The sequence below is a fragment of the Plectropomus leopardus genome, chromosome 12 (genome assembly GCF_026936395.1).
Source record: "Plectropomus leopardus strain MGB_pleo_1.0 chromosome 12, ASM2693639v1, whole genome shotgun sequence".
Lineage (NCBI taxonomy): Eukaryota > Metazoa > Chordata > Actinopteri > Perciformes > Serranidae > Plectropomus > Plectropomus leopardus.
Window position 1 is genome coordinate 18,166,262 of NC_142187.1, and position 25,171 is coordinate 18,191,432.

The 25,171-nt window shown below is 41.4% G+C and overlaps 1 protein-coding gene and 1 long non-coding RNA gene across 2 annotated transcripts in view; one reads left to right on the forward strand and one right to left on the reverse strand.

The window, feature by feature from the left end:
- The window catches only part of LOC148188081 (uncharacterized), a 20,760-nt gene extending 13,254 nt beyond the window's left edge, over positions 1–7,506 (reverse strand). The window contains exon 1 of the long non-coding RNA XR_015778156.1: positions 7,192–7,506. This is a non-coding gene — a long non-coding RNA (uncharacterized LOC148188081). The remainder of the gene's footprint in view (positions 1–7,191) is intronic.
- On the forward strand, positions 310–24,293 carry LOC121951904 (one cut domain family member 2). The gene is made up of 2 exons (XM_042498395.2): positions 310–1,372; positions 16,079–24,293. Exons 1-2 carry the CDS (start codon positions 310–312, stop codon positions 16,426–16,428), a joined length of 1,413 nt encoding a protein of 470 aa, XP_042354329.1. The 3' UTR covers positions 16,429–24,293.
- The last annotated feature ends 878 nt before the right edge of the window (positions 24,294–25,171 follow it).

The window sequence follows — 25,171 nt, forward strand, 5'->3', positions numbered from 1 at the left end:
CGCTGTTGGACCAGAGATGAGATATCGCCCTGGAGAGCTCACATCCACATGAAGGCATAAAGCGCCCAGCGCCGCGGAAACGCCGGGCTCTGCAGCTTTCTCGGAACATCAGAACTTATCTACACCTCACTGGATTGATCGGGCACTTTTAATCAATGGATTGGCATTCAAATTTGGTAATTTTATCGCTCCAGGAGGGCTAAGGGGGCAAAAGAGAGCGCGCGTCCCTGAGTGAGCGTGAGAGACAGGAGCGAGAGACAGGGGAGAGGGTGGGGAGGGTGGGACAGGGGAACATATATCCTTTCAGCTATGGAGCTCACCATGGAGAACCTTCACAGCGTCTCCTCGCACTCCCAGGCAGGAGACCTCATGAGCTCTCCGCACGCGCGGCCGTCGACGTCCCCGAGCTCCGCTCCCCGAAACCTAGTCTCACACGCTCCCGGCGCGCGGTCAGCCATGGTGTCCGGCATGGCCTCGCTCCTGGAGGGCTCCGGCGGCGACTACCGGACAGACCCGTCGCTGTCCGGACACCTGCACCCGTCCATCAGCATGTGCGACACCGGGATGAGCCTTAGCAACACGTACACCACCCTGACCCCCCTGCAGCATCTACCTCCGATATCCACCGTCTCGGATAAGTTTCACCACCCGCACTCACACCACCACGCTGCCGCCCATCAGCGACTCTCCGCCGGGAACGTCAGCGGCAGCTTCACGCTGATGCGGGACGACCACCGGGGGCTCGCCTCAATGGGCAATCTGTACAGTCACTACCCCAAAGAGATGTCCGGGATGGGTCACGGGTCGCTGTCGCCGCTGTCCAGCGGTCTGGGCTCTTTGCACAACTCCCAGCAGCCGCTGTCAGCCTACGGTCCGAGCGCGCACCTTTCCACCGACGCCAAGATGCTCTCTCCGGTGTCAGGGTTCGAGTCTCACGCCTCTATGTTGTCCCGAAGTGACCAAGAGCACCTGGCGAGGAGTTTAGGGGGGCACGGTATGATGTCCAATCTGAACGGCATGCACCACCACCCGCACAGTCACCTCCATTCCCAGGCCAACGGCGCGGTGATGCTGGACCGGGAGAGGCACGGACACGGGGCCGGGCAGGGAGTAGCAGGGTCGGGCATGCAGGCGGAGGAGATAAACACAAAGGAAGTGGCTCAGCGGATAACGGCCGAGTTAAAGCGGTACTCCATCCCGCAGGCCATATTCGCCCAGAGGATCTTGAGCCGGTCGCAGGGGACCCTCTCAGACCTGCTGCGGAACCCCAAACCCTGGAGTAAGCTCAAGTCAGGCCGGGAGACCTTCAGGAGGATGTGGAAGTGGCTGCAGGAGCCTGAGTTTCAGCGTATGTCTGCTCTCCGGCTGGCCGGTAAGAAACCGTCCTTTCAGCATTATTATCTCACATTAAAGCGGATCAATCTGGAGTGAGAGCCCGGTCAACATCCACCGATATTCTGCAAATTATTAACAGACACATAAAACCTGCGCCGGCTGACAGATTCAGCACCACGGACAGCTCAAAACAAAGCGCGCGGAGGCACAGCGCCTTAACACGAAAATTAACTTTATCTTTGTCTCCTAAAACCTGAGACAAATGTTTAAAGAGAGAGAAAAGTCTGTTTGTAGTGGATTTAGAGCTCTAGGTTGAAGTCAAGTAAAATGGGACAAAAATGGGGTTTTTTTTGGCTCTTAAAATACCAGCAGCCAGTCACCAAACATTGCATTGTTGCTACAAATGTGCTTCACATAAAACAATATTTTTTTATTGATCCGAGTAGTATGGGCTCACCAACCATTCAAAAATCCACTTATCACAAAAGTGCCAAGAAAAGCCATAGGGCATGTATCTCATGTTGGCAACACTCACCAAAACAATAAAGGCAGCCAATAACGACAAAATGGTTTAAGGATGCTGCATGATAGTACTTGTTTGACTAATCAAAATATGTTCACCTTACACTACACACCTTACAGGGTTGAGTGCGTATGTAATACATTCAGGTAAAATGGGACAAATAAAGTTTTACAACTGTGGCTCTTTAAATATTAGCAGCCAGTCACCAAACATGTTAGTGCATTGCTACTTTGTACAAAACAATCAGTTTTATTGATCTGAGATGACCAGCATGGGCTCACCAAACATTCAAAAATCCACTGGTCCCAGAACTTCCAATGAAAACCATGTGGCTTTTTGATGATCTCATGATGGTAACACTGAAACTAAAACAATAAAAGTATAACTACAAAAGTGATTTAACTGTATGTCTTTAATCAAAATATTTTCACCATAAACTTTACTTTTTATGAGAGATGGTTTTGAATTAGTGCATAATGCATTCAGGTAAAGTGGGACAAAAAATGCAGGTAATATGGGACATTTTCTGCAGTGAAACTAGCATATTTTTAGGCTACTGGGATGCATAAGACCACAACTTATGGGATTGTTTACCACAATATATAATATTACAGACATTTTTTTGTAATTTGGTCATTTTTAAATATCAAAAACGATGCAGTGAGTCCATGTCAGCCACAATACTCCAGAATTAGCAGTAATTGTTACTCACATGCATGTGTGCAAATATGTCCACTGTAGATAATATGGAACAAAGGAAACAGGCAGTAAAAGTACAGGGTGAGCATGGCAGAAAAGCTGGACAATCTTTTTTAATGACTAATCACATGTTACATCGATGATTAAATTAATTAATGACTGAACTAATAAAGGGACTTAACTAAAATAAATAAATAAATTAAAAAAAAAACAAATATGACTGTCCCAATAACCTCACTAGCTGTCCCATTTTACCTGAACACGCCATTGAAGGCTGAGGTTCTCCATGTGTTTGAAGGTACTAAGTTTCCAAATTATTTAACTTATCATCATATTTTCTTTACAGAAATATAGCAGAGAATAAAACAAGTATTCACAGTTTTAAGTAGCCTAGTTTGCTTGGTAATAAACCAAAAAGTGTCCCACATTACCTGACTTCACCCTATAGAAAGAGAAACGTCTAAATTGTAGTGAATTTATCTCTCTATCACAATAAAGGTCTTACTGGTTGTTTTGGGCAGGTTTACATGCGCGTTTAGACTAAATTCGCAGGTCTATATTTTTGATCGGCACATATCAAATCGCCATTGATTCACAATAAACCTCGAAACAGTTGCCCTCCCCCGCTGACGCCTTTTCCCCCTCTTTCCCTCTCTCTGTGGCCGACTATTAACACACAGCGGTGGTGGTGCTGGGGTTACTGGGCCATCTAGTTCTTGTGGGGAGAAGCGGGGTGACCCCAGGCTGCCTGATCAATACGCCAGTTCCCACTCTCCCTTTTAAATGTGGCACACGGATCAATACTCGTATCGGAGCTGAAAGACGCAATAACCGCACGGTCTCTCCGGCTTTGCATTTAGTAGGCTACGCTGTAGTAAAAGCTCTAAATTTAGATCTTCAGACAGGTGTGTGATCGCTGGTGTGTTGCAGGACAGACAGACACACGCACACACAGTGAGGTCAGATAAGCAAAATATCATGAGTTTCATCATGATTTCAATTGATTAAAAAACGCAGGACACAATTTAAACAATCACATATTAAAAAATATTTGACAAAAAACATGGCTTACACCATTTAAAGTCTACCTCCAACCCAACATATGAACCCCAAATCTATTTGAAGGCAACCATAAGCTTAAACTGTTCAGATGAAATATTGATTGCATCTGGGATGGGGATTGCTAACAGGGACCAGTAGCCTATAGACAAGAATATATAGAGCATATAGAGTTTTGATACTGGAAAACACAAGGGGTGAATCCTGCCTTGTGTTGCCTGTAAATAGCACTCCATGTGTTTTTGCCACTGTTGTTTTCAATATATTCAGTTTTCATATTTCAATAAAATGCACCACAGTTTGATTTCCTTTGGATATTGCAATCCACCACAGTTTATGGATGACAACGTTAGTTTAAGCGGAATCACTATGTTTTTACAAGAGAAGCAGTGCCTATAAAATTATCCACTCTGCTCTGTTGAATCAGAGGGGTTTTAACGTGCTTTTTTTTAATTGATCAACAGAATAAGTAGATACACAGATGCTGATATCACATGGGGATGCAGGGGACACATCCCCTTCAATATTTGTGCATTTGTACCCTGCACTTAAAAAACATGACATTAACAGAAGACTTTTGTTTGTTTCCAAAATGCAAAACCCCTCATTCCCCCCAAATTTGCCCCACGCCAACACTAAAACAAAACATGTCCTCATGACAATAGTTTTAGTAGAACAACTACAGTGTTTTTACTTAAGAGATAAGACTTGAATGAGTGCCAAAAGTATCCACTTTTCTTGGTAGTTTGATCGTTTAGTAGTTTTTGACTTTAATCGGGGGATAGATGGATAGATGAAAACCTAAAAGTAGCAGAGAACTTGTGTTTTGACAAAATTAGAGACGTTTATGCCATCAATGATGCATACGAGGCACAAAGAATGCATTAAAACCCTAAAACTAACCTAACCATAACCTAACCCATTAAAATAAACCAGAATGCAAGAAGTTAAGTGTTTGATGCTGTGCTTGAAACAGCCCACACCTTTGTGATAACATTAGATTTGGCAGAATCACTACAGCGTCTTTACATAAACAATTAACATCAAATACAGTGCTTATATAAGGTATTCACTATCAGCTGAATCAGAGGGGTTTGAATTTGTTTTTTGATAACTTATCAAAAAAGTAGATAGATAGATTTTGGGGGGATGCAGGAGAAATATCCCAGTCGGTATTTTTAACATGAAAGAAGTAGTTAAAAGTGATTTAAATGCAGAAAAGATCAACCTTGGTGCTAAAAAATTTAACAGAATGCAGGAATTTAAGTGTTTGATGCTGAAAAAGTTCATCTGAGCCCCCGCAAAAGTGGAAATGAAAACTACACACTTGGGTAGGTAGATACATGCATACATACACACATAAGTGTAGATTTCGGTGGGGGATACAGGTGTCATGTCCCCTTTAGTATTTACGTGTGCATTTATTCCCCTGAAATTAAAACAGGACTTAAGTTTTTAAGACCAATTTGGTACATAAAAAATCATCTGAATGAAGGATAGTAAGTGTTTGTCACTCAAAATTTGCTATTGGAGGACCCCCAAATTGCTCAAGATAGATAGATAGATAGATAGATAGATAGATAGATAGATAGATAGATGGATAGATGAGGATTAGTAGCTGAGGCTGTGAGTGTCATTAATAGTGTAGCTCTGTCCTTTCAGTGTTTGCCTGGCTTTGCACATAGGAGATCAATAAGGCCGTTTCCCCTTCCCAACCCCCTTCTCTCCCACTCCCTGGTGCTCTCCCTGTTTTCTCTCTCTGTCTCTCTCTCCCTCTCTGCAGCCTATGACAATAATATCGCTAATCTTTTACTGGTTAACCTGGCAACAGGCAGGCAGGTTGTTTGGCTTCAGGAGATCGGCGCCACAGAACAAAAACAAAACAAAAAAACAAAAAAAAATAATCATTGACTGGACTCTGGAGGACGAGGATGAATGAGAGCTGTTTCATAAAGTCAAACAATGCACACAGCCATTTTCCACTCTCCCTGCCTGCCTCTCTTACCAGGCCCATCTTTTAATGCCCATCAAATGTGCCTGTGGCATGAAAGATTAATATCAGTCTGCTTATGTTTTCTGAAGAACCCAAATGGAGCAAATTGGGATGCGCAAAACTTGATTCGGACCCGGCTTAAGTGCAAAAGCGAGAAAAGCAAAAACTGACATGTGGAAAAAGAGCTGGGAGATGCCATTGATTGAGTGAGGGCAGGCAGGTTTGGGCTTTGTGTGAACAGCCAGATAGAGGCAGGGTAGTGAAAGGATCAATACCGACCTTAATAATTGATAAGTATAAGGGAGACGGAGGGGAGAGGGGAAGAAAGAGAGGCAGAGAGCGGTGGTGTTAGCGCTTGTAACAGCATCTTCTAGGTAAGCAAAGTCAAATCTGTGGTTAACAGCTGAGGACCACACGCCTAAACACCACAGCAGAGGGTGTGTAAGTGGTTTTGAAGAATGCTGTTTACACCCCAAAACATCCTGTGAAATATCAAAAGCCCAAATCTGACACCAACCAGGATGGTGTAGACTTCCAGCGCTGAAAAACACACATAAGAGGCTGCAGGAGAGAGGCCTCTCTGACAAAACAGCTGCAATATTGGTGGTGAAATCTGGTGTTTGAACACAATCATAAAAAGATCAGAGCTTTAGAGCATCTCGCAGTAGACAAAGAGCATCAGAGCGTCCAGTTGCCCATCGAGTCGTTGTAATGAGTGCTTTCTGCTCATGTCAGCGAATCCTCAAAGCAATCCAAGGTTGTGATGTCATTTGATTTTAAAGGTTGCAATGCTTTATGGGGTTTGTAATGCGCCTTTATGGAGGCATGCAAGCACATTTCACTCTGCGTGTGTGTGTGTCTGTGTGTGTGTGTGAGAGAGTGTGTGTGTGTGTGTGTGTGTGTATTTGTGTGAGTGCTTCCACATGTGTGTGTGTGTGTGTGTGTGACTGGGTTATAGAGTGTGTCTGCACTATACATTGTTCAGGCTTATCTGACTCACTCTGAATCGGTATTGATTTCCTCTCCTCTGCCCCCCCTCCCTCCTCTCTCCTCTCTCCTCTCTCCTCTCTCCCTCTCCCTCTCTCTCCTGGCTGTGTACCAGCATCAGCAAAGCAGATCCTTTGCCTTCCACCCTTATTTCATTTCTGCTCTCTGGTCATCTCTGTCTGTAACAGACAGACTAATTTTGGCACACTGGAGTGAAATATTTTGACACTCAGTTTGAATGAGAGTGAATGTGCCCAGAAAATGTTACACTATAGAACAGTGTAGAAAAAGCTGCAGGCCTATAGAACTTAACGCAAACTGAGAAACAACCACAAGTCAAATATTTGAAATGACTTTTCATGACATACAACTGATGACATTAGATGGTGGCAGTTATGACCTCATTCTAATCAATAATATCTCATTAATTTAACTTCCCCAATAATGCAGGGCTGCAACATTTTGTTTAAAAATGATGTCTGCAATGAGGCCTTGTGGTAGAAATATCATTACCCTCCACTTACCCTGTTTGTGAGTATAAACTGCGTCAATTCAACTGAAAAATGACCAGTGTATTATTATATCAATTACTCACCGCGTGCTACGCTGAATTTGTGAAGAGTGCCTCCACAGTGAAGGAAGAATCCAAAAAAGGCAAATTCTTGAAGTAAAAAGGGTCCGTGTTTTACAACAGCAAAAGCATATCAAAACACCTGTGCGCGAACTCTCACACAACTCCCGCAGTGTTATCCAAATCTCGCGTATCCAGCCGTGTTCTCAGTACTTCCAAAACACGCGCATTTTTACTAAAACTTTACAACATAAAACACTTCCGCGTTGAGCAGCGCGCCCTGAGCGTGCACGAGCACGCGCATGCGCATCAACTCCCCTTAAGTACAGTTCAAACGCACGCGCGTGCCCAAGCAGGCTACTTGGCATGAGACTGCTGGTACAGGTGTGTTTTAAATGAGACTGCTGGTACAGGTGTGTTTTAAATCGTAATGTTTGAGCTAAATTGCAGTGAGATTAGAAGTGAGATTTTGAGGCAGGAGTTGGCTTGAGAGTTTGTAAACGGATGTTTTGATAGATGACAGATTTTTTTCCTGTTTTTAAAAAAGGTCCCCGTTTATTTCAGTTCATGAGGAATGCTTGACTTTTAGGATATTCAGTTCATTGTAGGGGCATGTGAGAAAAAAAAACAACTTTTTTTCATGAATTCAAGGAAACGCGCTGAGTAAAACGGTCATTTTCAGGTGAATAAGAATTAAATATTAATGATAACGATAGGCTACAGTCAGGCAGACAACGGTGACAACTGATTAATGCATCTTTTAATCTTAGCTCCCAAGTAATTTAGTGACTTGGAGCACAGTCTTACTTTACTTTGGTAAACCTTTATTAATTGCCTCGTGTCAGTTTGGAAAAGGCCTCCTGATGTCACACGGCAGCATAATTCTTCTTTAAGTGCAAATAAAACTTTTAAAGCACCTATTTGTTCGATTAGTTGGCATTAAATGACAACTTTTAACTTTATTGTCCCCAAGGTGCAATGCATCACACAGAGACAAGTTTTTACATTAGACTAGCTGTTTGTGTGTGTGTGCAAGTGTGTGTGTGCAATGGGTATCTTATGAGGAAAGCCTTTTTGAGCGAGATCTTATTGGTTTTAGTCCTATATGATTTTTCATTAAGCCTTTTTTTTAATCTATAAATTTATAATGGCAGGAAAAGACAGACACAAACATCGGCTAACATTAATTTGCGATTAAACTCCAACATTTTTTTAAAACCGAGATTCAATTTAGTCTGTATTTAAAATATTTATTTTCTAGTAGGCCTACACATTTAGAAAAACGTTTTGTTTAAAATTTCACAAACTTCTTAAAATCATTTAAAACACACACACACACACACACACACACACACACAAACAAACAATACAATATAACAGGCCGCACATTTCTCAATATTTGTGGCAAAACAATGGTCCGGTTCTCATCAGATTAAAAGCTGAACTTGTACATATTCCGATGATAAAATATAAAAATAAATTAAAAAAATAAAACAATTAACGAGACCGTGTTTAAGGCACCAGTAAAACACCGTTTCCAAAAACAAAAACGCCAAATTTAAGCCAATCATCATCACTAATAAATACTAGGCCCCTATAATTTATTTCACAATAGCCTTCTAATAATGTTTCTGCGCCTCTGAAAATATTTCTGAACGCTGTAAACATCTTTTTCAACTTTCCCCTCAGCGTAGTTTTGTTTGCACCGAGAAGTCGCTGAATTATTTCACTTTCACCGCATTTAAAATCAGCAGTAAATGTTTGAAGCCCCTGCTGTCGGTTCAATTGGCCAATTTATTCCGAGCTGATTTGGAGTAAATAAAGTACACCATTTAAGGAAAAAAAGGAGAGGCATTAAACACGGTTTATAGACTACGAGCCGATATCTGATAGGCTGTAAAGCTGCCGATCACTCGTTTCAACAGGACAACACCGGCTTTACATCGACAAATAAACGAAAGCTTTCAAATAATCCGATCCCGATCAATGGGGAGTATTTTTTAAAGACGGTTTGGTTTCACCGCTGCTGTGTGTTCATGCGGGTGATGGGGTTGATGGCGTTTTCCTTTTCCCAGCAATGAATAGGCCTATAATATGATCAATATAATCAATAACCGTACATCTGAGAGGTGTGAAAGAGAGTGATTGACGTCAAACTGTTTCTCGCCTGCAGTAGTCCGTCCAGGGCGGGAGAGGGCCCGTCTCACCGGACACAAAGCCCGGTCTCATCCGTCCGTCCAGCCGTCGACTAGCAGCAGCACGGTGCGGTTAGTTCACCGTCTGCCCCCCCCCCCCCTCTCTCTCTCATACCCCATCCACACACACACACACACACACACACACACACACACACACACACACACACACACACACACACACACACACACACACACACCTAAGTAAAGACTCACATAACATTTTTGATTTATTTCTTTATTTTGGCTCTCTGCCTTTTGAGGATAACAGTCATATCAAACCTGCTTTTTCATTTCACCACATCACAGGATATAGATAGATATATTGGCCTTTTAAATGTGACTCACATCCACTTATTGGCTTTCATCTCTGTTTAATGGCACTGTGATACCTTGAGGGCGTAGCTGCCATCCCAGGATCTCATGTTACTCCTACACATTCAACATTTCAAAACACTCCAGGCAGGGTGTCTTCAGATCAAATCCCACTGCTGACTGCAGCCTGGAGTCAATGTCATTCAGCCCGTGACACCTATAATCTATTGTGTTTATTATATTTTTTGATTAAGGATATTTAAGTCCCCTTTCACTCATTAAACTTCACTTGGATGTTTGAGCCTCACTGTGCAATAAGATGCATGTTGAAAACTTTCCTCCATCATCTGCTGAAGGGGGAAAGTCTGTCTGTGTTCACCTGAGCCAATCATGGGTCTATGTATAATTTCTATAAATGTAAGTAGACTCCAGTCCACCTAATGTTAAAGTTAACTTTACAGCAGGGGCAGAGCAAGAGGGGGGCTTCTGGGGCTGCAACCTCAAATGTTTTCACTGTAAAAAATAAGTTATTTGTTTTAATTTAAAAAAAAATTAGTGTGACATATAACGGCTGAAGCCTCAACTCTGGTAGAACTTTGAAAAATCAGCTTACTGGACACTACAGCGACCCATACGTATAGACTTTCCTCTTTCTTAATTTTTTATTTGATCTGAATTCATTGATTGTTATTTATTTCATTTTAATTGTCCTTATCCCACACTGTTCCTTTTCTTTTCTCCCTATTTTACTCTAACTTACATCAGTCATTATTCTTATCATTAACTGATATGTGTTGTTATGTGGTTGTCATATCTGTTATTATTCCTCAACCTCCGATGAGAAGGGCGGGGGTGTGTGGGTTCATTGTTGGAATAACTTTTAATGACTCTTAAAGTTAGTGTCCAAGCTGCCTTAAATGATTAAGTCGACTGAATTTGAGAAGACAAGTTTAATTATTTCAAAATTACCTCAACTTGTCTTCTTAAATTTATTCAACTTTGCAACTATCATATTATTCTCTGATGAGGTACAGATTTTTAGGCAGTCTATTATGGGGGAGCTTTTGCCCATAGACCCCCCCAGGCCTAAAAAATGTCTGTCTCCGCCCCTGTTTTTCAGTGTAGGAGACAACCTGTGTCTAGTAGTTCAACTTTTGAAAATAAAAATACTTGCATATTCATAGATTCTGGATTTTTCTTTGAAGAAGATGTAATTTTCAGATTTTTTAAAAATGTGATAATTGTATGTGTTTGTCGAAAAAACACATTAAACATTTTTTATAAATGTTAAAACAAATTTGGAAGGAGATCTTTACCAAAACTGACAATGAATGTTGTCTAGTCCAGCGATTGTTCCCAACCAGCTCGCTCTTGGCTGTAGCTTTTAACCGTGGATCACATGAACTTCAATATAACAGACAAAAGTCAACCATCCACCTACTGCTCTTCCCATCTTCATGTTTAAGTGCAGTCTTATAGACAGTGGAAGGCAAAGTAGAAACGGCGTCCACTTAAGTGATAAATCGGAGCAGCTCTTAGAGGAGGCACGAGTACAACTTAACATGCTGCACATCCAGCAATTTAATCTTTGGATCAGCAAGAGGTTGAGATTAAGCAGAGTACCTTTAACTTCATTGACACCAGGACATATGAAACAGACGACACAAGCAAGTGCCACTTGAGATTGCCAAGCGTCACCGCTTGTCTCTTCAGAAAAGCCTATTTGGTAATGAGGCGACTAAAGATAGCCTACGACACTGTGGTTCTCATCTCGAGAGAGGTCGTTTTAATGAGCAGCTTCCTCTTAACCTTCCCTGTGGTCCTATTCATTGCTGTGGAGAGGGGATGTTCAGGGGTCTCATTCGAGATGGATCTATTGATTATCTGAAATATGTATTGACCAGGCCTCTTTGGTTTCACTTGGTTCACTGTAAAATCTGACAAGTTGATTTTACTTTCTAAAAAATCTAGGAAACTGACTGCCTTAATAATATGAGTAAATATAACTATTACTCTTAATTTATGTTAACTTTATATCTGATTTAAAATTTAGTGATATTTACTAATTTTGTGAAGCTGTTGCAAGTTGAAAATGACAAGTTTACTTAAATCAGTCTTTCTAAGTTTTAGCAACTTCAGTAAACAAAGTATACTGTGCTATATATCTGCATGCTGCTGGTTGCATACTAGTCAACCCTAGTCAAATATTTTTCATTATGTGAAGGAAACAGAACTTGCAGATCTCCTACCTTGATCATTGTCATGTTAAGTCAAACTAACTTGATTTACTGAAGTTTCTAACACATAGAACAAGGGAGCTTCACAAATTCCACAAACTCAGAAAGACTGATAACTTGTCATTTTTAGCAACTTCACATAATTAAGGAAATACAGCTGAATTTCAAGTAAACATAACACTTGGATATAAAGCAAACATAAATTGAGATTTATAGTGAAATTAACTCTCCTTTTTCAGTTTCCAGGATTAATTTAAATAAGATCAACTTGCCAGATTTGACAGTGTCAGGATGTGTTGAACTGCAGGACGTGGAGCCGCAGAGTCGAGCTGATGGAGGAGAACCAGAGTGGTGTTGGCATTGTAAAATGGCCGGTAGCACAAGTTGTTGGAAAACAGGCATTACATATTAAATTATCACTATATTAGCACTAGCATTCAGTCATTACATTAGGGAGTATTGAGTTTGGTTTGAGACAGCACTTAGAGAGCCGCGAGGAGATTCTGGCATGGCTGGGCCTGAACCAATTGAATAAACGTTCCATGAAATGGTTCTGAAGTGCGGATCAATCAATATGGGGGCTATCAATCTGAGGGCAAATTAAAACAATTGAGAAAAACAACAAGAGGGAAACAGTTGAAGAAGTCCGGGGGGTTATCTGTGGAGGCTCTAAACATATACTCTGCTCAGGAAAATATTTTAATTATGCTTTGCTTGCAGTAGCAAAGCATGAACAATGGCAATTCAAACACATGCACGCTCACACACAGGCATGCATACACATGTGCACATTTATATTGATCCCCCTCCTCACAGTCAAATCTGTTTACTGCTGTTGTCTAAACCTGCTGTAAAGTCATCAATCATTTGCATACACCACCTCCACACTGCAGCCATCCTTTTTTCCACTCACCCTCTTTGTTTTTCTCCCTCCTCCTCTCACACGCACAAACACCTCAAGACTGGAATAAATATCATTCCTCACTTTCTTGCTGTTACGCACACCACATGTCATGCACGCCCCCCCAAATTATAGAAAATAATCAGTGACGTTTTAGAGAGACATTCCTTTGTCCTCCTCCAGAGCTCTCAGACTGGATGACTGCCACTCTTTTCCGCCACATCTCCTTTGTTCTTCCACAGATAAACAATTTCTTCTCAATCTGTCTGTCACAGAGCGCGCTCCCGAGCTGTAGCCTACTCCCCAATGCGAGGCGGTGCACGCGCGAGACACACGCGCGAGCCACGCGCGCGAGTCACTCACACTCACACACACACTCACGCACTCTCTCTCTCTCTCTCTCACACACACACACACACACACACACACCTCGGTCTCGCGGATCGATGGGGATCGATCGGGTGGGGAAGGGAGCCCTGATTACTGGACCACGTGTTCAGGAGAAAACCGCGGAAAATCGATCATTGCAGCTTTTTAGGGCAGCAGAACAGAACAGACTCCCTTCAGTCTCCACAGCTACAGCCTGAGCCTACTGACGGTGCATCCAGGCACGGCACGCCGCTTCTTTGTCAGCAGTTCACATCACGCTCCTCCAGTTTCAGCAAGACACACAGACCAACAGCAAAGAAGACTATGTATCCACCATAACCTCAGGAATCATTAGACTAGGAGAATAAAATTAACCCCAACTGCTTACATGGAATAATAACTATCAAACTCGTCACCATCCCATTATTAGCCACTGTATTAAAGGGCCCCTACTGATGGTTTTGCACGTTGTGGCCCATTATCTAAAAACTGACCGTGCAGCCCACTTTACATTACTGATGACCATTTTCCAAGCCTTCTGTAAGTTTATAGATTGATTTCCTATCCTCCAGGCCGCCCCTGGTTTCAGTTCATTTCACTGCACTTTAAAAATCAACATGTGGAGATTTGAAACTTGCTTGAAATAAGGAATCCATTAAGATGAACAATTAGGCTCATTAATGTTTGTTTTTAATGTTATAGTCATGGTCCACTGCAGATATCGAAACATTATCAATTGTATAGCATTTAAATGGATGCTTTTACCATAAAATGATTATTTGTGTGTCAATGACTCACCCTGTATTATGGTTAATTAATAAAGAAAACGTTTTCCTCACGTTTCAGGTTTAACATAAGCAAAATTATATCAAAACATCCATTTACAATATCTCATGCAGGATGTGCAGTATGCTATAATTCTAGTCCCATTTTGCCAGATGAATCAGTGCTTCCCAATCAGCCCTCTGTGACAGGGAACTGAACTGCAAGTTAAATTTTTCAATGCTATCTTCAAAGCCAGACTCCATTGACAAAAATGGTAATTTTACCTCCCTGAACAAGGGAGCTGCTGGTCTACCCCTGAGTCGATCAGTTAGTTATTTAGCATTATTATGTGAGTGGTGTTTTAAAGGGTTTGTGTGGATTGACCAAAATCACAAAATAACACTAACAACCTAAACGATCAAGTTGGTGGTAAACAAGCTGCTTATACGTTCATTGAGGTAAAATGATTGTTTTTGTCAATGGAGTTTGGCTTTGAAGACAGCATGGATACGTTTCACTTCATGTGGACGCAGAACCCTTTTACTGCATTTCATTATGATTTTTTTTTCTCCCATTTTTGGATTCTTTGTTCACTGTGAAGGCATGTCTTTACTTATTAATCGTAATACAGGGTGAATAACTGATACAAAAATGGTCATTTGAGGATAAGGTACTCCTTTAAGGATAGATGGGCATTTAGGTGTTGATACACAATGGCTAAAATTAATAACTAGCATCTACAAGCTATAATATAAATAAGAACAAATACACACATTACTTTCTTCTGTACAAAAACTAGCTGTTTAACAACTGAGACCTGTGAGTGTTCTTGAATACACAAACAGGAAGAGTTTTCCAAACTGCCAGTCTAAAGTAGGCTACCACATGCAATTTGACGTTGACAAGAACATTAAAAACGTTTTTCTGTCAAACAAGTTTCAGATCTCCTCAAGTTGATTGTCATACCTCAATGAAATAAATGGAAAACAAAAGCTGCCAGGAAGGTAAGAAATCAATCTAAAAACTTTGAGTGTACTTTGGCAAATAGCAATGATATATGAAATACAACATTTTAAAGGGCACAGTAATGGCCATTAAAGGATCCCAAGGGTGGTCTGTTCTCTGCTTGGAAAGCACTGATTTAGGCTGGAGAAAAGGTCTTATGGAAGTGATCAGTTTTTGCTTTTAGACTCTGAAAGTTGGAGAGATGTTTGAATTTGGTCTTTTTCTTCAATGTCGACTCACTGTCTCATTGCTTTCCTTTCTCCCTTTCCACTTTTCCATTCCTTCTTTTGCAGCCTGCATACCCTCCTGTTACCCTCCCTATGTTACATGTACGTGTTACTTTGTAATTTATTACTTTCAACTCCAAATTTACATTTGAACAGTGAGCTCAACACATTCAGCTGAAATATTACAACTCGTAACACACAGAGACATTCATGCATACACACAAACACCTGCATTGATCCATTTTTAATCTTAGCTATCACCATTTGATTTGTATGGAAGTCCATTTCTGCCAGTGTGATGGAAAAAATAGCAAGTCATTGTACTGGGAAACTCTGTAAAAAAATGAGTTAGTACAGTTTCCTCATTATTTTAGGGTATTCAGTTGTTATTTTGAGATAAGTAAGTCATTATTTTGAGATAAGTAAGTCATATTTTTTTGGAGACACGGGCATTATTTTGAAATAAGTAAGTTATTATTTTGAGATATATGTCATTATTTAGAGATGCCATTATTTTGAGATACTAAATCATTATTTTGACATACTAAATAATTATTTTGGGATAACCTATTCCTTATTTTGAGATACTAATCATTTTGAGAAAGTTTTTCAAAATAATGACTTACAGGGTCATTTTTTTAAAATCACACTGGTGGAAATGGGCTTCCATAGCAGTCTCTTTTAGCCATTTTAAATGTTACCTCAGTCCTAAATTCTTTAGCATTTCCCTTTTAGTCATCACCTTTATCATGTAGCCATATCTTGCATTAATTGTTCCCTCCCAAGTCTGTATTCAGCAAATTTAAATGACCCGAGAATATTTTGATGGCAATAAAACTCCTTTCTTTTGTTGTGTCCTCCCCTCCTCCCCTCTGTCCCTTCCCTTCCTCTCTCCAGCATGTAAACGAAAGGAGGAGGACAGAGGACGAGAGCGCAACCAGGTGCCAAAGAAGCAGCGACTGGTCTTCACCGACCTGCAGCGTCGCACCTTGGTAGCCATCTTCAGAGAGAACCGCCGGCCCTCCAAGGAGATGCAGATCACCATCTCTCAGCAGCTGGGCCTGGAGCTCTCCACCGTCTCCAACTTCTTCATGAACTCACGCCGCCGCTGTACAGACCGCTGGGACACAGAGGAGTCACACAGTCATGGGGTACATGGCCACGCGCACACTCCTCACGGAAACAACAACAACCCCTCACCGATCCAACCCGGCACCTCCTCTGCAGCCACTTTCTCTAAGGCCTGACGGCGGCAGGACGGATGGTTGAACACACGCATGGAGGATGGAGGGGGGGATGTTTTACACTGAAGCACTGCAGAGCTACAGGGTGTGTAGCTCCAGACCACTCGTCTGATTCATCTGCCCAGAGTGCTGACAACCTGGGCAGATGAATCAGATCTCCTCGATGCTCCATGTGTTTTCTTTTAAATCTGAATGTGCATTTCAAATCTTCAAAACCAAAGATCCAGTAGCTTTCAGAGAGTTGCCCTCAAACAACCACATGTGGCTCTTAGTAAAAAACCACCTAAAAACCAAAGAAAATCCATCTACTCTGAAAAACACGGTGGGTCAAGCCTTGAAAAGGGAGCTTTAGAAACATCTGCTGGTTGTCAGGATGTAAACACACCAAAGATTCACCCCTGACAGGGAACAGATAGCTTTAAGACAGCAAACCTTGAGCAGCCACATGGTGGTCCTCACAAATCAGCCAGAAATCAGACAGCGGTGTGTCTGCCGGGCCGTGATCAACTGCTACTCAAGTGGCTGTGAAGCACTCTTGGCAGGTCCTTTGACCCGCTAAACACACACCACCTCTGCATCACTGCAGCCGTGCGTGTGCATGTGCATAGTGTTCACATGCTGCTTGAGTGTAATTCCTCTGCAGTGAGTCGGCCTGCTCCACTTCAGAGTAACAGTGCCACCTGCTGCCCGTTTAGAGCATCTGACCCATAGACTGTATATAATATAAAATCTATCTTTATATACAGTCTGTGATCTGAACATGAAGCTGCAGCGCATGTCTCCAGCAGGCTTACAGCAACACAATGTAGTGTCATGGAAGCATATTTCTGCCGCGTCAGAAAAAATAAAATAAAAATTAAAATCTGTATTTTGGCAGAACAAGAAAAGTTTCTTGTTCTAGCAAGATATTTTCTTAAGCTGATCTCCAACACTGTTTCCTCATTTAAACATGAGATTTATATTATAACAAAATGTTAAATTGTCACCTTAGAAAGCGTTTTCTTGTTCGAACAAGAAAAAGTTCTTATTTGAACATGAAAATATCTTGTCAGAACAAGAAAATGTCTTAAAATAGCTAGAACACGAAAAGTTTCTTGTTAGAACTAGAAATGTTTCTTGTTCGAACATGAAAATATCTTTTTAAAACAAGAAATGTTTCTTGTTCAAGCAAGAAGAGTTTCCTGTTAAATCAAGAAACATTTCTTGTTAGAACAGGATACTGATTTTATTTGTTTCTGGCGTGGCAGCAATACGCTGCTGTACAGATGTGTAATAGGATGCCGATGCTCCATATAAGCAGAAGTGTAGCCCTGCAAACATCTAACAAACATGATTACCCACAAACCCTCTGATACACATTTGAATGTTCGTTTCTTCGTCTCGTTGTATGGCGACATGGCCGTAGCCGCTTGAGAGGTTATTTTCAGGTTACAAAAGGAGAACAATCAAACAGGGATGACACAACCCATGTTTTAAAAAAAGTGTCTTGCCCGAGTGTAGGGAGTGAGTGAGGGAGGGAGGGGGTTCTGCTCTGTTCTAGTGGCCAAACGCAGAGGTCAAATGTCACAATATAGGATCCTGAGTGCCAATGACGTTTGCCTCTTTATGATAATCAGAGAACAGGTGCCAGCCCGCTCCGTCGCCATGCGCCCCCCCCAGCCCGCTGTGTCTGGTCTGTGTCGTTACAACTGCAAGCACTACACGGGCGCCTATTCCATACCTCAGAAAAACATTGATGTGATCGAAATGAAACACAATGACTGTAAATAATTTAATTTCATCTCTCTTTCTCTCTGTCTTATCTATTCTCTATTTATCTGCTCTCTTGCTACTCCCCCTGTTGTGTCCTTCTTTCATTTCTCCCTCCTTAACTATTGATGCGGGTAATAATAGTACCATAGACACATGGTTTCTCTCTCGTGACTATTGTGCTATGTTGTGCTGAAACTATATGTAAAGAAGCACCTTGTCGACAAAATGTAAAAACTTAAAGATGAAAAAAAAGAAGAATCAACGTAGACTGATCCTATGCACAGACGGGAAGGAATACCACAAATGACAAACTGTGCATATTTGTGAATACGTGGTGGAAGGACCTCTTCAGTGATCTCTGAACTTTGAGCCCTTTGAACTGGATTGTCACTGCATCCCTCTGCTGATGGTGTTTTTTGGTTACCATGAGAACCGCATCATTTCTTTGTGTCTTTTTAAATTTCTTTTTGTGGGCAAAGCCACTTGTTGTGTAGCATCTGCTAGCGGGAGATAATCATATTAGAGAGGAGACGCAGACAGGAGGGCGCAGCAGGAGCATCAGAGGCCCATCATCAGACTGGAAGGAAATAATTAAGTGACATTCCTCCATAGTTTTTGGGTTCTGGGAGGGGAAACCTGTAGCTTTTCAGTGCAGATATTTGAAGCTCAGACCCAAAGAGTTAGCGACGGAAACAGTTGTGCGTGTGTGTGGCTACCTCACAGAATAGACTGGACTGTGACACAGCCATCAATACCAAAGATACTTCAAGCCTGCCGTGTTCACGCTGGACCAGGGACGTGCACACACATGCAAACACTACACACACATGAAAACACACACATGCAGACATGCTTCTAAGAGTCTGTTTACACCTGGTGTTAACATGCGCTTTGCTGATCCAAGCACAAGTGGACAGTGGAGATTCACACACTGCAGTGCTACGTTCAACTTCATACTCTCTGCTCTGGTGCTGCAGCTTCACTGTCACCATCACCGGGACACACATGCTCTCTCTCTCGCTCGCAGTCACTCTCTGCATCACTACTCGCACAATCAGGCACCAAAATCTGTGTTTTGTAGTCCGGTGCATACTGGTCGTATAGGAACTGGTGTCATAATGGCAGTGAGTTTCAGTACCCAACCCCAGTTGAGACACATCACCATTCACACCTGTGTCTATCATGTGTTTCCAGCTGATCACTTGTGTTCAGATTTACGTCATACACGCTAAGACGTGAAAGGGGCTCCACGCTTAGTTATTATGTTCACTCTCTTGCAATCTGCTCACTAGCATGCTCAGTAGCATGCTCTCTAGTCATGAATGAATTACTGAATGGGTCTACCAGGCACAGGGGCCCAAAATGTCGGGGGCCTCCCCTGGCTGTCGCTTGCAAAACATCACTCATATTAACACAAAATGACTACAAAGTGACGACCAAAAATGGCACAAAAAGACCACGAAGAAATGCAAAGGAACTACAAAGGGACATAAGATGACTACAAAAGGGGCAAAACAACCACAATGACACAAAACGACCAAAAAAAATGAGGAAAAACCACACAAAGTGTGTTTCTTACTCCATGTAGGAGAGGTGGTGGGGCCTTTTGCATGTCTGTGCCCAGGGGCCCATTGTCTCAGAGTCTGCCCAAGTCAAGTCAAGTTGTGTCAAGTCATGTCAGATTTATTTATAGAGCACATTTAAAAATGACAAGTCGACCAAAGTGCTTCACAAGGTGATAAAATAAAACAAAGGCATGATCAAATAAAAACTGTCAAAAATAGGAGAAAGTAAGTCAAATTAATGAGAGCAAACGGTATCATGACAAAATCATAACACACAATTAGCTTTGCGCAAACAACAACCTAAAATAGAGGTCGGTCTGTATGTCGTGAGTCGTGTTAGCGAAGCGTTGCTGGAGATAGCACTGTGAGCAGAATTAAACACGTCGATTTCTACTGAGCAAAACAAAGGACGGTCATGCAACACCTCATTCAGTGTGTTCAGAAATGGGCAACTTAAAGAGTGTTGCTGTGCTGTCACCAAAAAAAACACCACATCTCGCATGGATGACAAAGTCATTGTCGGGAATGCATAAGGATGCATTAGCGTTTACACTACAAAAGATAAGTGGTCAAATGTGTTCCCGAACACCTCAGCAAGTGCTTTTAGTGATTGGATCACAATGCGTCTTGGTGGTCATTCACAATTGTATTTAGCGCTGTCTACTTGGGGTCGGATCAGCGCAGATGCATATTAATGCCAGGTGTAAGTAGGGCCTGAGTGCACATACACACCGCCACAAAGCAGTCGTGCTGCATGACAAACACACGGAGGTGTTAGTCATGTGGGAAGAGTTGAGTGCCTTTTTCCTTCAACCAGGGGTCGGACTGCTCTGCACACACAAACATAAACACACACAGTGTTTGAAGTGAAGGGGGGCACACACTGGGTGAAGGGGGAGCAACACTGGAGGAGGTCCTCATCACATAAAAAGGAAAAAAACTTTTGTTTGAATTTAAAGAGCACTTTTTCACACAATGAGGGGAAAAAGATTGTTTACCACCACCGTTTTGTTTTATATGTTTTTACATGCTGGCGAGACAATGTTGTCTCGCCGAGTCCTCTCCATGATACACGCATGCACACACACTCCCACCAGAGATATTTTTGTGTAATTTGTAATCCGAGTGTAGGTGTGTGTGTGTATCTGATTGTTTACAAAGCCCTCTGATCCCGCTCTCTCATTGGCTTGCATCTAAAACTTAAACTTTGTAACAACCAACCAGTGATCAGTCAGTACAGAAATGATGAGACCCTTTGACTCAAAGACACATGATGCCCGCCGGTGACCCCCGCCCATCCAAACCCTCTTCGCTGGTCCCTCCGTCCAGGGTAGCATCACAACGAGGCAGGCATGTGTAGACAATTCATCTTGATATACCTCAAATCTTTATTGTAAAGGTTAACGTAGTGAAACAATAATGACAATGTTTAGCAATGAGAGTGACGTTAAAAGTCACAGCAAAATGATTGTTTTGTTTTTTATTTTATTTTATTTATCTAAAGGAGCGTGTGCAGTATAAGCTGTCTTATGGTTTGACATCTTTTTGAGTTGGTTAATTTATTATTTGTGGGTTTGCACATTGTCCTTTTTGGAGTTAAAGAAATGCTTCACCCTCCCAAAATGATTTGCATATCAATTACTAGCCCAATGTTGAATATGAGAAGAAAATTTTTCTTTCATGCCTCCATGATGAATGAAGAATTCAACAATTGAGAAAATTCTGGATGAATTGAAGTCATATGAGTCCGTATTTCACAACAGCAGAACAATATCAAAACATCCGTATGTGAACCATCACACAACTGGTGCAGTATAAGTCTCAATTATCCAGTCATATGCTAAGTACTTCCCAAACTAATTGGGAATTTTCACTAAAATTCTCCAGTTTAAGGCCACGTTCAGATGAGAACGGCCCTGTTAAAAATGGGAAAGTCTGCCCTTTGCATAAATCTGTGTTCATATGATAACATTGTGAGAACAATCTTCATGTACACGGATCTGCAAAAACCACAGAAAATACTGTAGTATGCATGCCAGGCCTGTAGTTAACACACACAGTAGATACACCATAGAAGAACAACATGCTCATGTGCAAAGCGCAGACATGACGTTATTGTTCTCACAGGATCTGCATATTGCCAGTTTAGTTCAGTGATGGTTGCATTTTCTAAAGATTACATTCTTGAACCTAATTTCAAAAGTTTGAGTTTTCAGGCATTCGAAACACGGTTGCGGTGTGAACAAAAGGCGAAACCACATCAAAGTTTATGTTTCATGCGAAAACGTTTCGTGCAAGAAGCGTACCTGTGCTGTTTATGTGAAGGTGTTTTGCAGTTGTTAAATGAGACTCCTATGACTTTAATTCATTAGGAATTTTCTATATTTTTCTCTTACATTCAGTTTTTGGCATTTAGGGAAAGCATGTCAATTTAAGTTTGTTAAATGCATTGTATATTTTAAAGATAAACTTCAGTTTTAAGCTATCAGTTTTAGAGCTTTTTTTAAAATAAAGATAGAATTTGGGTAAAAACAACTTTGACAAACTGTTTTTAGGTTTACTTCCTTAGGTTTAGGCAACAAAATAATGAGGTTTAGAAAATACATCATGGTTTGGCTTCAAAGGAGTACATTTGTTGACAAGTGAACATCACATGACATACAAATCACAAAATAGTACGCTACACACAACGTTGTTATTAAAATTAGCCAATTGACTTTTGGTTCACAGGTGACATGAACAGCAGTCTCCTAGGGCAAAGTCCTGCATTTGTTTGACCCATCCACTCTCATCTCCCCTATGTGGACTTTCCTGCTCTTGATACTATGGTGCCTCCAATACCTCACTAAAGGGGGCCTCTGTGCATCAGAGTCTGACGTCAAGGGCCACTGACCAGTGTTTGTGAATGATGAGTTGGGAGTGAGACTGGTTTGGTTTTTCGATTCTTTGTTCATTGTGGAAGCTTGCAAGAAAACGCAACATAACACAAGATGAGTACTTGATACACACATGGTCTTTTGGGGGGTGAAGTATTCCTTTAAGGGAAACACTGAGAGCATATATAGGATATAAATAAACAAGCAGGATAATACATAATAATGATATAATGATGATGATGATGTTGATGTAGCAGTAGGAAAGGAATAAATCAAAAGATTATAAGTATAAAGAAAGTCATAAATGAGAAAACTGGGTAAAGATCAAGGTGAAAATTGACACATGAAGGAATATTAATTTCTGTTATGCAGCACTTTTTTTTGGCTTATTTGTGTTTCAAGATTGTCTCCTGTGTGTGTTAAAGTGATTCCCATATTAAAAAAAAGAGAACCAACCAAAGCACCTCTGTCATTAGGGTTGGGACGAGCGATTCTTTTATGCATGGATACTATATAAGTGTATATAAACTGCAGGATGAACTGTACCTCTACAGGTAGAGGAGAGGGGGAGAAACGGAAAAAACAACTGGCTTTTGGTTTCCAAGTTCATTATTTTTAGCTCTGTGTCTTTTATGTGCTGTTTGTATAAAATATGTGTATTTGAATGTGTATCAGCTTCATCACTGTGTGTCTTTCCTCCTGTTGTAACCTGTCCTTTTGTGCAGGAATAGTCTCCACGCCGTCATGTTTGTACCTGTATCTGACCTTTGTTTCATCACATCACAGAGGTGTGAGTGTGCGTTTGAGTTTCTCTCATTTCCTTCCTGTATTTCAGCTCATTCGTATTTAATCTAAAATTCGATCGGCCTGGGTGTTTGTCTGCGTCAGGAGAAGCATAAACAAACAGACAGCCAGGAAGCTGAAATACAGGTTTCTTCCAGTGCATCAAAATGGCGTCATTTGCTTTTTCCTCAGAGCTCTGGAAGCCCCAGTGTCGATGTTCTCTCCCTCTTCCCTTACCAATCAATCAATCAGAACCAAGTGTCTTTGTGATGGTAGAAGACAATCAATTTCAAATAGAGCAGAGACAAAAAAGAAGGAGGGAGAGAGAAAGAGAGCGATGGAGGAGGGCAGAGAAAATGACTGGACAGTTGAAATGGGAGGAGAGGAGGAAGGATGGCTCTCAGAAATAAACAGTGTGTGTGTTTATGTGCATGTGTGTGTGTGTGGTCACCTTTAACCTCTTCAGAGTGACCTTTATGGTGGGGGCCGAGGCACCCAGGACCCTCCCCCGGCTGTGATGGAGGAGGTGGTGGTGGTGTTGGGGGTCTGACTTGTTAAGTGGACATCTAATCGAAGATGTTGATCAAATGCCTGCACACACACACACACACACACACACACACACACACACACACACACACACACACACACACACACACACACACACACACACACACACACACACGGTCGTCACCCAGAGAGCCTTTCTTCTGAACTTCATCTCGCAGTAACACAGAGAGTCTGTCAGTCACGTTGGTCTGCCTTTAGCCTGTGGAGGGAGACTCAAGTAATAATTACTGGAACAAATAATACACCAAGTGAAAACCAGTACGGTTAAATTGTGTGTTTTGACTAAAACAAATAAAGAAACGAGCAATTGGCTTCAAAATGACTTCATTTTCTGTGTGATGGTTTCTTACCGTGAAGCCCTGTTGCCATCTGGTGGTGTGAAATGGGACTGTTCTTTTCCTTCTTATCACAGAAAGTCTGCAGCGTCAGGATCAGGATTTCAGAAACACTGGGGTCTCCTACATGCACCACACACCTTCCTTTAGTCAGGCTGTTACAGGAAAACAAGTTTTCAGAGGCTTTAATCAGATTTCTGAAAGCTTGTTTCAAAGCCTTTTTCACACTTCCAGGAAATAAATTCGGTTGAGGAAATACTAAATCCTGAAGACTAAGTAGTAATTTCGTTGTCAAATATGAGTGGAATCTGCTCATAAAATACCTAGTGTTCTTAATTCTTAACTTAAAGGAGTGCTTCATCAATATCAATTATTCACCTTGTTATGTTTCGCTAAATTTGTGAAGAAAACTTTGTTTTTGTCACATGCCCCCACTGTGAACAAAGAATTGAAAAAAAGAAAGAAAAAAGGGGACTACTGAAACCATAATATTGAAAACACCGCTGCATAAACAGTCACATGCATTTACAAGCAGTGCACCTGTGCTGTTTATGCAGAAATATTCTGTATAGAAAGGTTTTGGCAGGTTTTCTTTTTTCAGGTATTTACTTCCGCAGGTTTCTAAAAACCTCCCAGAGAAAAGATGAGACATTACCTTGGTGTAAGGCCTTGTGCAGAGAATTTGTAAGACAAAAGTGTTTTGTTGACTTTTGTTTGTATATTTGGACATGCATAAATGTAGGCTAAATGATAAAACTAATAATGGGTGAATCCATTCAGTTTACTTTTACTCTCCCTTTGTTAAATGTCGCACTGTAGGGACAAAGCAAAGCCACTGATTGAGTTGTAACAACTGTGCTTTTCC

Excerpts from the sequence above, each read along its gene's own strand:
- LOC121951904 (XM_042498395.2), top strand. The coding sequence starts at position 310 with ATGGAGCTCACCATGGAGAACCTTCACAGCGTCTCCTCGCACTCCCAG. Across the intron at positions 1,373-16,078 it reads GTCTGCTCTCCGGCTGGCCG|CATGTAAACGAAAGGAGGAG; the intron begins GTAAGAAACCGT and ends TCCTCTCTCCAG.